General features: G+C 44.8%; 1 protein-coding gene across 1 annotated transcript in view; it reads right to left on the reverse strand.

Moving 5' to 3' along the window:
- Positions 1-6,442, reverse strand: part of uqcrc1 (ubiquinol-cytochrome c reductase core protein 1) — a 44,780-nt gene extending 38,338 nt beyond the window's left edge. Inside the window, exons 1-2 of the mRNA XM_043708426.2 lie at positions 6,427-6,442; positions 3,215-3,316 (exon numbers count right to left, since the gene is read on the reverse strand). Coding sequence (XP_043564361.2) covers positions 3,215-3,316; positions 6,427-6,442 — 118 coding nt within the window. The remainder of the gene's footprint in view (positions 1-3,214; positions 3,317-6,426) is intronic.
- Between the last annotated feature and the right edge of the window lie 7,813 nt (positions 6,443-14,255).

The raw sequence follows: 14,255 nt of genomic DNA on the forward strand, positions 1-14,255 counted from the left end.
TCAGCCCCGGAGGTCTCACTCCTCCTCGGCACACCACGCCTCCTTCAGCCCGGGAGGTCTCACTCCTCCCGGCACAGCGCCTCTCTTCATTCCGCCGGAGGTCTCACTCCTCCCGGCACAGCGCCATCCATTCAGCGCCGGAGGTCTCACTCCTCCCCGCACAGCGCCTCCTTCTCAGCCCCGGAGGTCTCACTCCCTCCCGGCACAGCGCCTCCTTCAGCCCCGGAGGTCTCACTCCTCCCGGCACAGCGCCTCCTTCAGCGCCGGAGGTCTCACTCCTCCGCACAAGCGCACTCCTTCAGCCCCGGAGGGCTCACTCACTCCTCCCCGGCACACGCGCCTCCTTCAAGCCCGGAGGTCTCACTCCTCCCGGCACAGCGCCTCCTTCAGCCGCCGGAGGTCTTTCAGTCCTCCCGGCACAGCGCCTCCTTCAGCCCCGGAGGTCTCACTCTCTCCCGGCACAGCGCCTCCTTCAGCCCCGGAGGTCTCACTCCTCCCGGCTCAGCGCCTCCTTCAGCGCCGGAGGTCTCACTCCTCCCGGCACAGCGCCTCCTTCAGCCCCGGAGGTCTCACACTCCTCCCGGCACAGCGCCTCCTTCAGCCCCGGAGGTCCTCACTCCTCCCGGCACAGCGCCTCCTTCAGCCCCGGAGGTTCTCACTCCTCCCCGCACAGCGCCTCCTTCAGCCCCGGAGGTCTCACTCCTCCGCGCACAGCGCCCTCCTTCAGAACCCGGAGGTCTCACTCCTCCCCGCACACAGCGCCTCCTTCAGCCCCGGAGGGTCTCACTCCTCCCCGGCACAGCGCCTCCTTCAGCCCCGGAGGTCTCACTCCTCCGCACAGCTGCCTCCTTCAGCCCCGGAGGTCTCACTCCTCCCGCACATGCGCCTCCTCAGCCCCGGAGGTCTCACTCCTCCCGCCCAGCGCCTCCTTCAGCCCCGGAGGTCTCACTCCTCCCGGCACAGCGCCTCCTTCAGCCCCGAGGTCTCACTCCTCCGGCACAGCGCCTCCTTCAGCCCGGAGGTCTCACTCCTCCGGCACAGCGCCTCCTTCAGCCCCGGAGGTCTAGTCCTCCCGGCACAGCGCCTCCCTTCAGCCCAGGAGGTCTCACTCCTCCGGCACAGCGCCTCCTTCAGCCCAAGAGGTCTAGTCCTCCCGGCACAGCGCCTCCTTCAGCCCAGGAGGTCTCACTCCTCCCGGCACAGCGCCTCCTCAGCCAAGAGGTCTAGTCCTCCCGCACAGCGCCTCCTTCAGCCCCGGAGGTCTCAGTCCTCCGGCACAGCGCCTCCTTCAGCCCCGGAGGTCTCAGTCCTCCCGGCACAGCGCCTCCTTCAGCCCCGGAGGTCTCAGGTCCTCCCGGCACAGCGCCTCCTTCAGCCCCGGAGGTCTCAGTTGTCAAAGTTGTCTAGTCGGAACATGTGCAAAAAGGTAAAAACAATGACTGCAGATGCTGGAAACCAGATTCTGATTAGTGGTGCTGGAAGAGCACAGCAGTTCAGGCAGCATCTGAGGAACAGGGAACACCACGTTTCGGGTAAAAGCCCTTCATCAGGAATAAAGGCAGAGAGCCTGAAGCGTGGAGAGATAAGCTAGAGGAGGGTGGGGATGGGGAGAGAGTGGCATAGAGTACAATGGGTGAGTGGGGGAGGGGATGAAGGTGATAGGTCAGGGAGGAGAGGGTGGAGTGGATAGGGGGAAAGGAGCTGGGCAGGTCGGACAAGTCCGGACAGGTCATGGGGACAGTGCGGAGCTGGAGGTTAGAGATCCAGAATCTGGTTTCCAGCATCTGCAGTCATTGTTTTTACATGTGCAAATAGACAGAGGAACTGGGAGAATGGAATAGAGTGTTTAGTACTAAAACCCTTCTGCTAATTTAAACCAGACACACAGAGAAGCTAACCTCCTGCCGTAATCTGTTAAATTTCAAGAGGTAAAGTAAAAATTAACAATTTTATTATTGAAGTCCAATAGAGAACATTACAAGTCTTTTCTGTTAAACCTATCTTTTACCTCCCAATCCACAACACTTGTCCAATAAATTCCCTCTTATATTTTCTGCACATTAATTTTAAACCCAGTTGTAATCTTCAGATGTCGAACTCTCTGTAGATTTCTCTAGGTCAGCTTCGGTTTTCAGCTTTACAAATTTCTTAGGGACAGGTACCTTTCACAGAGCTATTTTGATGGCTGTTGTCGCTTGTTGCTATTCCCCCCGATGTTCAAGATGTCTAGTTTTAAACCTCAAAACGTTGGATATTTCATTGGTTTGATGTCATCCCAAACAGTAAAATTCAATTTCGATTGGAGTTTGGTCTCTGGGGCACAATTTAAACTGATTGGATGAATTTTTGTATCATGGCAACCAAATGTTATATGTTTAAATTGTTCAGCACACTGTCTGCTTTCAGTCAGTCCTTGCTAGATTCCTCGCTCTCTTAAAGGTACAGTACGTACCTACACCTTCATAATACCTCCCCCCTAAAGAAAACAATAAAACGTCATAATGAAAAGATGGCTTCATTTTTTTCTCTATTCCTTAAACACATTACCATGACATACGTATGACTTTAATCTAAGTTCATATTAACTTCTTCACATACATATATAACATTGAATAGATAGCAATCTCATCTATACTGTATTAGTTAAATCCACCATAATGCATCAGTGATTACATTCTTACAGCATGCATCATTTACGATTTGTAAATTAAAATTCTGTAACATAAGACTTCATGAAATAGTCTCAGATTCTTGTCTTTAAAGCGTTATAAGAATGTAAGAGGATTGTGATCCGTGTACACAACCATCTCCAACACATTGTTCGTGACATACCCATTAAAATGTTGCAAGGCCAGTACCAAAATCAATAGCTCTTTTTCATTCATGGCGTGTTTCCTTTGGTGGATGTTGAGTTTCTGTGAAAAGTAACCAACTGGCAGTTCAATCCCATCCTCACCTTCCTGTAGCAGTACAACTCCAACTCCGATGTCACTAGTATCAATGGCAACCTTGAAGGGTTTTGAAAAATTTCGTGTAGGTGAAACTGGTGCTGTGGTTAATATTGCTTTTAACTGGTTGAACGCCTCCTGGCATTGTTCTGTCCACCGAAACTTGTGTTCTTCCTCAGCAAATTACTTAACAGTGCCACTACACTGCTGAAGTTTGGAACAAACTTCTGATAGAATCTGCTTAGTCCCAAGAATCGAAGCATTACTTTCCTCGAAGTTGACCATGGAAATTCCTCGATAAGCCTTCATCTTTGCGTTCCGTGGGGTCAACCTTTCATGACTGATATTATGTCCCAAGAACATCACCTCTGTTTATGCAAATTCAGTTTTATTTAAGTTTATTATTAGTTTTGCTTCTTGTAGTCGTTCAAAGAGCTCTACCAACTGTACCATGTGATCTTTCCAGGAGTCACTAAAGATCACTACATTGCCCAAATAGACTGCACAGTTTCTGGATCAGTGGTGCTGGAAGAGCACAGCAGTTCAGGCAGCATCCAACGAGCAGCGAAATCGACGTTTTGGGCAAAAGCCCTTCTTCAGGAATAAAGGCAGAGAGCCTGAAGCGTGGAGAGATAAGCTAGGGGAGGGTGGGGGTGGGGAGAGAGTAGCATAGAGTACAATAGGTCAGTGGGGGAGGAGATGAAGGTGATAGGTCAGGGAGGAGAGGGTGGAGTGGATAGGTGGAAAAGGAGCTAGGCAGGTTGGACAAGTCCGGACAAGTCATGGGGACAGTGCTGAGCTGGAAGTTTGAAACTAGGATGAGGTGGGGGAAGGGGAAATGAGGAAGCTGTTGAAGTCCACATTGATGCCCTGGGGTTGAAGTGTTCCGAGGCGGAAGATGAGGCGTTCTTCTTCCAGGCGTCTGGTGGTGAGGGAGCGGTGGTGAAGGAGGCCCAGGACCTCCATGTCCACGGCAGAGTGGGAGGGGGAGTTGATTGGTGCGGGTGTCCCAGAGATGTTCCCTAAAGCGCTCTGCCAGGAGGCGCCCAGTCTCCCCAATGTAGAGGAGACCGCATCGGGAGCAACGGATACAATAAATGATATTAGTGGATGTGCAGGTAAAACTTTGATGGATGTGGAAGGCTCCTTTATGGCCTTGGATAGAGATGAGGGAGGAGGTGTGGGCACAGGTTTTACAGTTCCTGCAGTGGCAGGGGAAAGTGCACAGTTTGTCAACCCAGCTACAACTCTGTTCATAAATCTTTGGAATGTGGCGGGTGTATTCTTCATTCCAAAGGGCATCACTTTAAACTCATAAAGCCCATTTGGGCTTACAAACACAGAAATTTCTTTCATGTTCTCTGATAAAGGTACCTGCCAGTAACCACACAGTAAATCTAACTTGGTGATGTAACTGGCTTGTCCGACTTTCTCGATACAGTCCTCCAATCTCGGTTTTGGATATGAGTCTGATTTTGTAATGGCATTGACCTTCCAATAATCCACACAAAATCATTGAGTCCCATCCAGTTTGGGAACTAAGACGATTAGCGAACTCCACTCGCTCTGACTCAGTTTGATGATATCCTCATCGAGCATGGCCTCTACCTCCTTCTGGACCTGTCTGGCTTTCAGAGGATTTAGCTGATAGGAGTATTGTTTTATCAGAACAGCATTCCCTCTGTCTACTTCATGCAAACAGCATTAGTCCTCCCCATCTGATTCTTATATATGTCCTTATACTGCAGTAACAAACCTTTCAACTGCATTCTGTGCTCCTGGCACAGATAGTTTACTAACCTATCCCACTCCTCAAGGATTTCTTCAGTTTTTAACATATTTTGAGGCACATCAAAATTCATATCATCTGGATTTGATTCCTCACTCTGCGGGACAGTAACTATCACCTGTTTCTCCAGTTCTTTCTCTCTAGTATAAAACGGTTTCAGCATGTTCACATGACATACCCGATACCTTTTTCTTCGATCTGGCATCTGTACCAGATAGTTCACCTGACTCAATTTTTTCTCAATTTGATAGGGACCACTAAACCTGCCTTTGAAGGGATCTCCTATCACTGGGAACAGTACTAACACATCATCCCCTCGGAAAAACGTTCAAGTCTCAGAGCTTTTATCTGACACCCGCTTCATTCTATACTGTGCCCTCTTTAGGTGCTGTTTAGCTAACTCGCCTACTCAATTTAATGTCTCCCTCACCTCCGATACATAATCTTGAAGATCTGAACCCCTCAAGAGAGGCCTCTTGGTTTGAAATCGGTCAAAAGAATCAACAGAATGCGGTCTGTACAAAGCAAGGGTCATTAGTTTATTAAATTAAGGCACCTTGATGCAATTCTGTCCAGCAACACAGAGGTTAAAGCTTCTGTGTTCCATGGTGAAGTTGCGCAATTACATTATAAAATTACACATTATTTATATATTTTTTAAGAGACAGTACAGCCTTAATTACAGGAAAATACCAATCACATATTATAAGGTGACGTGATTTACAACAGGTTAATACAATGATATTTCCTCAGAAAGAGTCCTTAATTACAAGAAAAGTCCCATCAACATGATTGACAACAGGCTAATCCAATGATATTCCCTGGAAAGAAATCTTAATTATGTAAATCATCGTGCTATGGTAGCAGTTCAAGGTTAGTTCAAATGGTCAATTAATGTGTCAGTTTTCATTTTATGAAAATCCAACATCCTCTTTGGATTTTAGCTTAATTCTGCAAAACAGCAGTACAAGTTCACAGAGAATAGCGGATGTCCGCTATTCTCAGCCATTTTGTTGTATTATTTTAAATTGAAAAACCATTTTGTGGTTAGCAAAAACCTACATATACTTGTTGCTTCTGACAATAACCGAAATTCAAATTTTAGATCCTCAATCTAAGTGTGAGATCTCTGACTTCAGTCCTGTGACTTTTTCTTTAATTAATTTCAAAGGGCCTCTCATTTCATGTCTGAATATTAACTCGAAGGGAATAAACTGAGTAGATTCATTTGGGGCATCCCTAACGGCAAAAAATACAAATGGGATACCACCTCTACCAGCCTTTTTTCCTTAATATTCCATAATGGAATTGCCTCCAGAAATCTGGTAGACACATTCATTATGGTTAACAAGTACTAGTTCCCATGTTTAGTTCTCGGGAGGGGACTTACACAATCAGTTATAACCCATGTGAAAGGTCCTTCAAATGTGGGAATTGGCAACAAGGGTGCTGGTTTTATTACCCCCTGTGGCTTACCTACCAATTGGCATGTATGACACGTACAGCAAAAGGTAACCACCTCCTTGTGCATTCCAGGCTATAAAAATCTTTTTGTACCTTAGCCTGAGTCTTTCATACCCCTAAATGACCTCCTACAGGTAGTTCATGTGCTATCTGTAACACTTCCTGTCTGTATACTACTGGCAACGCAAACTAGTGCACTTCAGCCCATTTCTCCTCTGCACTAACCTATCGTGGTCTCCATTTTCGTCTTAGGATTTTATCTTTCAGAAATTAACCCTCAGGAATATTCTCTGCCTCCTTTTCAGAGTACATCCACATATATATCTTTTATTGTTTTGTCTTGCTATTGCAAGTCTCTTAGCCTTTCAGGAGTAAACACTTCTGACTGACCCTCTGCCTGTTCAGATTTTTCCTGCACTATTACATTAAACAGGATGTCCGCTAACTGAATCTCAACTCCTTCATCTTTCTCTTTACTTTCCACTTTGTGCTGTGACTTACGATAGTGGAATCTTGTTACTACACAATCTGGGAAAATACCAGAATATTTCTGTTTTAACTCCTCGGTTTCTTGGTCTTCCTTGGGCTTCTCCACAACAAGGGGTGTCACTCCCATCTTGGATCCTGCCAAATCATTCCCAAGAACAAACTGGATTGCTGGAACTGACACTCTGTCAATCACTCCCACTGTTATTTCCCCGTCTTGAGTTGGCATTCCAACCTGATTTTACATAGGGGAGCGCTAAATTTCTATCTATCTGAAACAACCGGCACTGTAATTTTCTGTGTCCCATTACAGTGAAAACACCTTTCACTACCTTTTCACTCTTTTTCTTTAACCTGTGATGAATACTTACCAGTGTTCTCTACTCTTTGTTTTATAGTGTAGGATCTCCCCTTCTCCCAACTTCTATCCCTCACAGGACGAAATTCTGGCCGGAAGCTTGTCTTCAAAGTTTGTGAGAAGATTTGTAGCTCGGGTGCTCGTTGCTGTGGTTCTGTTCGCTGAGCTGGAAGTTTTTGTTGCAAACGTTTCGTCCCCTGGCTAGGCGACATTATCAGTGCTTGGGAGCCTCCTGCGAAGCGCTTCTTTGATGTTTCCTCCGGTGTTTATAGTGGTCTGTCCCTGCCGCTTCCGGTTGTCAGTTTCAGCTGTCCGCTGTAGTGGTTGGTATATTGGGTCCAGGTCAATGTGTTTGTTGATGGAGTTTGTGGATGAATGCCATGCCTCCAGGAATTCCCTGGCTGTTCTCTGTCTGGCTTGCCCTATGATAGTAGTGTTGTCCCAGTCGAATTTATGTTGCTTGTTGTCTGCGTGTGTGGCTACTAAGGATAGCTGGTCGTGTCGTTTCGTGGCTAGTTGATGTTCATGTATGCGGATTGTTAGCTGTCTTCCTGTTTGACCTATATAGTGTTTAGTGCAGTCCTTGCATGGTATTTTGTACACTACATTCGTCTTGCTCACGTTGGGTATCGGGTCCTTCGTTCTGGTGAGTTGTTGTCTGAGCGTGGCTGTTGGTTTGTGTGCCGTTATGAGTCCTAGGGGTCGTAGTAGTCTGGCAGTCAGTTCCGAGATGCTCCTGATGTATGGTAGTGTGGCTAGTCCTTTTGGTTTTGGTATGTCCTCGTTCCGTGGTAAAAAGAAGAAGAGGAACACCTATACAAGGTATTCGCCAAAAACGGATACCCGCGCAACTTCATCAGCAGATGCCTAAGAGAAAGACCACGGAACGAGGACATACCAAAACCAAAAGGACTAGCCACACTACCATACATCAGGAGCATCTCAGAACTGACTGCCAGACTACTACGATCCCTAGGACTCATAACGGCACACAAACCAACAGCCACGCTCAGACAACAACTCACCAGAACGAAGGACCCGATACCCAACATGAGCAAGACGAATGTAGTGTACAAAATACCATGCAAGGACTGCACTAAACACTATATAGGACAAACAGGAAGACAGCTAACAATCCGCATACATGAACATCAACTAGCCACGAAACGACACGACCAGCTATCCTTAGTAGCCACACACGCAGACAACAAGCAACATAAATTCGACTGGGACAACACTACTATCATAGGGCAAGCCAGACAGAGAACAGCCAGGGAATTCCTAGAGGCATGGCATTCATCCACAAACTCCATCAACAAACACATCGACCTGGACCCAATATACCAACCACTACAGCGGACAGCTGAAACTGACAACCGGAAGCGGCAGGGACAGACCACTATAAACACCGGAGGAAACATCAAAGAAGCGCTTCGCAGGAGGCTTCCAAGCACTGATGATGTCGCCTAGCCAGGGGACGAAACGTTTGCAACAAAAACTTCCAGCTCGGCGAACAGAACCACAGGAAGCTTGTCTTATACACCAACATGTATTCATCTGCTAACTCTGCTGCCCTTCTCACTTCCTGAACTTTATGTTTATCCATGTGAATTCTTACCATCTCTGGAAGTGAGTTTTTAAACTCCTCCAGCAGAATAATCTCTCGTAGAGCCTCATAGGTCTTATCCATTTTTAAGGCCCACACTCATCTATCAAAATGACTATGTATAATTCTTTCAAACTCAACATAAGTCTGACCTGGTTCCTTCTTTGTGTTTCTGAACTGCTGTCTATATGCTTCTGGTACCAATTCATTAGCACTTAAAATAGCCTGTTTAACCTCTTCATAATCTCTTGGCACCTCATCTGACAGTACGGCAAATACCCACTAGCTCTGCCTACCAGTTTAGTCTGAACTAGCATTATCCATAAATCTTCGGACCACTGCATCTGCCTAGTCAAATTTTCAAATGAAATAAAGAAGGCTTCAACATCTTTCTTATCAAAATGTGGCAGAGTTTTGATATTTGTATATATCGCTACCTTCTCTTTTAATCTCCATCCTCTTAACTTGACTTTGATGACTAAGTCGCAATTTCTCAAGTTCAAATCTCTCTCTTTTTTGCTCAGTTAAGAACCCTCTCTCTCTTTTTTCTCTGTCTTCTCTTTCTCTCTCCTTTTTTTCTCTCCCTCTTTTTCCTCTTTCTCTTCTCTCTCCCATTGTTCATCTTCTAACTCCATTTTCTTCAATTGTAATTTAAGTTTTTCTAACTCTACTGCACTTGTCTGTTTCTCTGACACATCTAAATGTTTGAGTAATTCCCTTACAATTTCAGCTTTATGTTTGTCCTTGGTTTAACCCTATTCTAGCCTCTTTGCTAATTTTAAGAGTAGGGTCATTTCTTTCTAAATTTTCTTGGCAAATTTGGGAATCATTTTCAAACCCCAGAACCTCTTTACTAATTTTAAGAGCCATTTCTATCACTTTTAATTTAACCAACCACATGTAACCAAAACTAAACAAATTGTCTCACCTATGTTTTATTTAAAGATCTTGGACACTAACCGGTAAGTGTTTAAATCTACTGGGCTTTTCTCGTACCCCAAATCTATTCAAATCTGTCCAAATCTCAGACTGGATCTGTCTAAACCTGTTCAAATCATGAATCTGAGACCCAAACTGTTCTATTCCTTGCGACAAACCCCCAAACTCTTACGACACGGAGTAAACCCGTCTGCTAATTTAAACCCGACACACAGAGAAGCTAACTCGTGCCTTAATCTGTTAAATTTCGAGAAGTAACCATCCCAGATCTCACTATTTAAAGTAACAATTAACAATTTTATTCTTTTAGTCCAAAAGAGAACATTAAACAACCATTTACAACTCCTTTCTGTTAAACCTATCTTTTACCTCCCGCTCTACAATACTGGTCTGATAAATCCCTTCTTAAATTTTACAGCAAATCAATTTCAAACCTAGTTGTCATCATCAGATGTCGAACTTTCTCTGTAGATTTCTCTAGGTCAGCTTCGGTCTTCTGCTGCACAAATTTCTTAGGGACAGGTACCTTTCAGAGAGCTATTTTGATGGCTGTTGTTGCTTGATAGCTTTTTGCTGTTCTCCCTCTGACTGTTCAAAATGTCTGGTTTTATACCCCAAAAACATCGGATAATTTCATTGGTTTGATGTCATCCCAAACAGAAAAATTCAAATTCGATTGGACTTTGACCTCTGGGGAATAATTTAAACTGATTGGCCAAATTTGAATTTGTGTTTGTATCATGGCAACACAGAACCAGCTATTTGTGTCAAATGTTACATGTTTAAATTGTTCAGCACACTGACTGCTTTCAAGCCTTGCTAGTTTCCTCTCTCTCTTAAAGGTACTGTACACATCTACACCTTCATAACTGAAAATGTGTTGCTGGAAAAGCGCAGCAGGTCAGGCAGCATCCAAGGAGCAGGAGAATCGATGTTTCGGGCATGAGCCCTTCTTCAGGAATGAGGAAAGTGTGTCCAGCAGGCTAAGATAAAACACCTTCATAACAACAGGAAGTAGGGTGTGAGGATAGATGAAGGGCTTTTGCCGAAAATGTTGATTTTCCTGCTGCATGGATGCTGCCTGACCTGCTGTGCTTTTCCAGCACCACACTAATCTAGACTGTGAAGATAGATTGTCAAGTTAGCTGTGGGAGTTGGTGGTCCACCTATCCCCAGAAATGGACACAGAGATGTTGAAGAGGGGAAGGGAGGACTCAGAGATAGACCAGGTGAAGGTGAGAGCAGGGTAGAAATTCGAAGCAAAATTAATTAACATTTCCAATTCCTGATAAGGAAGCAGGATATATCCGTGGGTTGGGCCAGAATTGGACTGGAACCAGGAATGTTACACGTACCCCACAAAGGGAAAGGAATAACCCATCTGAACTATAGAAAGTGAAAGGAGCTAAAAGAGAAGTTGTTCAGGGTGAGGATGAGCTCAGCCAGGTAGAGGAGGATGTTGGTGAACGGAAACGGTTCAGGCCTTTTTACCAGGTAATCTGGAACTTGGAGATACAGAGTCTCTAGACGAGCGACTGATGCTTTTGGACTGAGACGAGGAGCAATGTCTGAACATAGAACAAAGAAAATGTACAGCCCAGGAACAGGCCCTTCAGCCCTCCAAGCCTGATCCAATCCAAATGTACTGTCTAAATCTGTCAGTGAATTCCCAAGCATCTGTATCCCTCTGCTCCCCACCTACTCATGCATCTGTCCAGACACATCTTAAATGAATCTACTGTGCCTGCCTCTACCACCTCTGCTGGCCACGCGTTCCAGACACCCACCACCCTCTGTGTGAAGTACTTGCCGCATATACCCCCCCTTAAACTTTCCACCTCTCACCTTGAAAGTGTGACCTCTCGTTATTGAATCTTTCATCCTGGGAAAAAGCTTGTCTCTATTTACCCTTCATGATTTTGTAGACCTCAATCAGGTCTCCCCTCAATCTCCTTTTTTCTAATGAAAACAAACCTAACCTACTCAACCTGTCTTCATAGCTAGCACCTTCCATACCAGGCAACATCCTCGTAAACCTTCTCTGCATCTCTCCAAAGCATCCACATCCTTTTGGTAATGTGGTGACCAGAATTATACATAGTATTCTAAATGAGGCTGAACCAATGTCTTGTACAATTTTAACATGACCTGCCAGCTCTTATACTCAATACCCCACCCAATGAAGGCAAACATGCTATGTGCCTTCTTGACCACTCTGTCTACCTGTGCAGCAACCTTCAGGGTACAATGGACCTGCACTCCCAGGTCCCTCTGCCCATCAACTTTTCCCAAGGCTCTTCCGTTCATTGTATAATTCGCTCTAGAATTAAACTTGCCTAAATACATCACCTCACATTTGTCTGGATTGAAATCCATCTGCTACTTTTCCACCCAACTCTCCAGTCTATCTATATCCTCCTGTATTCTCTGACAGTCCCTTATGCTTTCTGCTACTCCACCAATCTTCATGTCATCTGCAAACTTGCTGATCATACCAACAGTGCTCACTTCCAGATAATTTATGTATATTACAAAGAACAGTGGCCCCAGCACTGATCCCTGTGGCATGGTAGATTCGCTTAAGATGCGTCTGGACAGATGCATGAGTTGGATGGGGAGCTGAGGGATACAGATGCTTAGGAATTGACCGACAGGTTTAGACAGTGGATTTGGATCGGCTCAGGCTTGGAGGGCCAAAGGGCCTGTTCTTGTGCTGTACATTTTCTGCTCAGGAGATTGTGAATCATTAGAATTCTCCATCCCAGTGAATATATTTAAGCCTGAGTTAGGGTTTCTCGAGGGATTAGGTGTGTGAATGAGAGAGTGGAGGTGAAACTCAGGCTCAGCCAGTATTGTATCAAAGGGTGGAGCCGGTCTGATGGGCTACTCTTTATATTCTTATGTTAATTCTAGCCCGATAGATTCATTAACAAAAATTCAGCAGATCTGCCAGCTTCTGTCCTGAAGAAGAGTCACTTGACCCAAAACATTAACTTTCTCTCTTCACAGATGCTGCCAGACCTACGAGGTTTCTCCAGCAGTTTCTGATTTTTTTTGTTTCTGAATTCCAGCATTTGCAGTTCTTCTGGTTTTGTTGTGCCAATAGATTCTGTTCCTGAATCTGCAGTCTCCTTATCCCTTCCCCGCCTTCTAACAGATTCTTTGATATGTATTACTCTCCTGTCTTTCTTTCCTTCTTTCTCTTACTTACATTTCAGAAGGCATCACAAAGTTCCCATTCCCCTGTGTTCAGACAGCTCACTGTCATTGTTCAAAGATCATAATTCTATGTGCTATTTTGTACCTAATATTCCCCACCAGATCCATTATGCTTCATATTTTTACGCACATGCTGTTGAATCTTGTGATAGCCAGTGGACATCACCTTCAGACAACTCTCTTATTTCTCAAATCTGTTGCCATTTGTCTCTACCCCATCTCATGGACTTTGTTTTTCTTCTGTGCTTCAAGTGGCACCCCCCACTCCACCTCACCCCAACAATTAACACTGGATCCCACTCCCAGTTGTATTTTGCTGCAGTCTTCACCCCATAGTTTAATTGAATATTCTAGAACATTCCCTTAAGGGATAGGACTTTCACAACTGGGAGCTGGAATCTAATTTAATTATAGATTATTCCCAAACAAGAACTACCACATTTCTCACTGGAATCTAACCTGATTAGAAGTTTATGGAGACCATTTCTGAAGTTCAGAAAAATGATGAGTGTAAAGTATTTGCACAAAGATTCTTTTAACGGGACCCCCCAATAAATGATAGAGGTGTTAGGAATAGAAGTGGGATTGTGCCTTCAGTAAGAATGTGCTCAAAATTCAACATCAGCTCCACTTTGTGGTCAGTCTCCAGATCCCATCATTCCAAATATCCCATTGCATCTTTGAATCTCCTCAGGGAACGGGCACCTGGTGGAAAAGCATTCACAGAGTGGAGAAATTGAAAAGTTTCAACGTCAAGAGGGTGTTGGTGTACTCGTGATGTCACTGAACTAGTAACCTAGTGTTGCGAAGTTGGTGTGTGTAAAATTGTCTGAGTAGCAGTTTAAAGTGCACGTGGACAGAGAGCACCCAAATTAAAACATTTTGTATTGAACAGACAAGCAGCATTTTCACCAAGGTAGCAAGTCTTTTAAATTTAGCCAATCAATTTAAATCAAGCCCTTAGATATTAAAAGCCAATTAAGTTTAAATCTGATGGTTTTGACTATCTAGAACCAATCCAATTGTATAGAAATTAATAGGTTATTAAGGATATAAAAGTTGAGGGCAGTTGGAAAATCAGAGAGCCAACTGCTGTCTGAAGAGATAACAACTTGCAGCTCTTAGAGAAAGTACCATCTCATTAATAAAGGTACCACTGCATTCTTAGCTAATATTCCAGGCAGCAGAATTCACAGAGAGGATACCTCTCACAGAAGAACTGACACAAGAATTTGATGCAGAGAGTTAAAAATCACACAACACCAGGTTATAGTCCAACAGGCTTAATTGGAAGCACTGGCTTTCGGAGCGACGCTCCTTCTCCAAATCAATGTTGCAGAGAGGTGTTCCTGACTCAAGAATTCGAAGGAGAAAGATGTCCCTAAAAGAAGATCAGCAGAGAGGGCGGGGAGCAATCCAGAAGACGTATCCTAGCTGTAATTTTGA

This window comes from Chiloscyllium plagiosum, unplaced genomic scaffold (genome assembly GCF_037043375.1).
Source record: "Chiloscyllium plagiosum isolate Xiang-an unplaced genomic scaffold, Cpla_swu_hap1 HiC_scaffold_14, whole genome shotgun sequence".
In the NCBI taxonomy this organism is placed as follows: Eukaryota; Metazoa; Chordata; class Chondrichthyes; order Orectolobiformes; family Hemiscylliidae; genus Chiloscyllium; species Chiloscyllium plagiosum.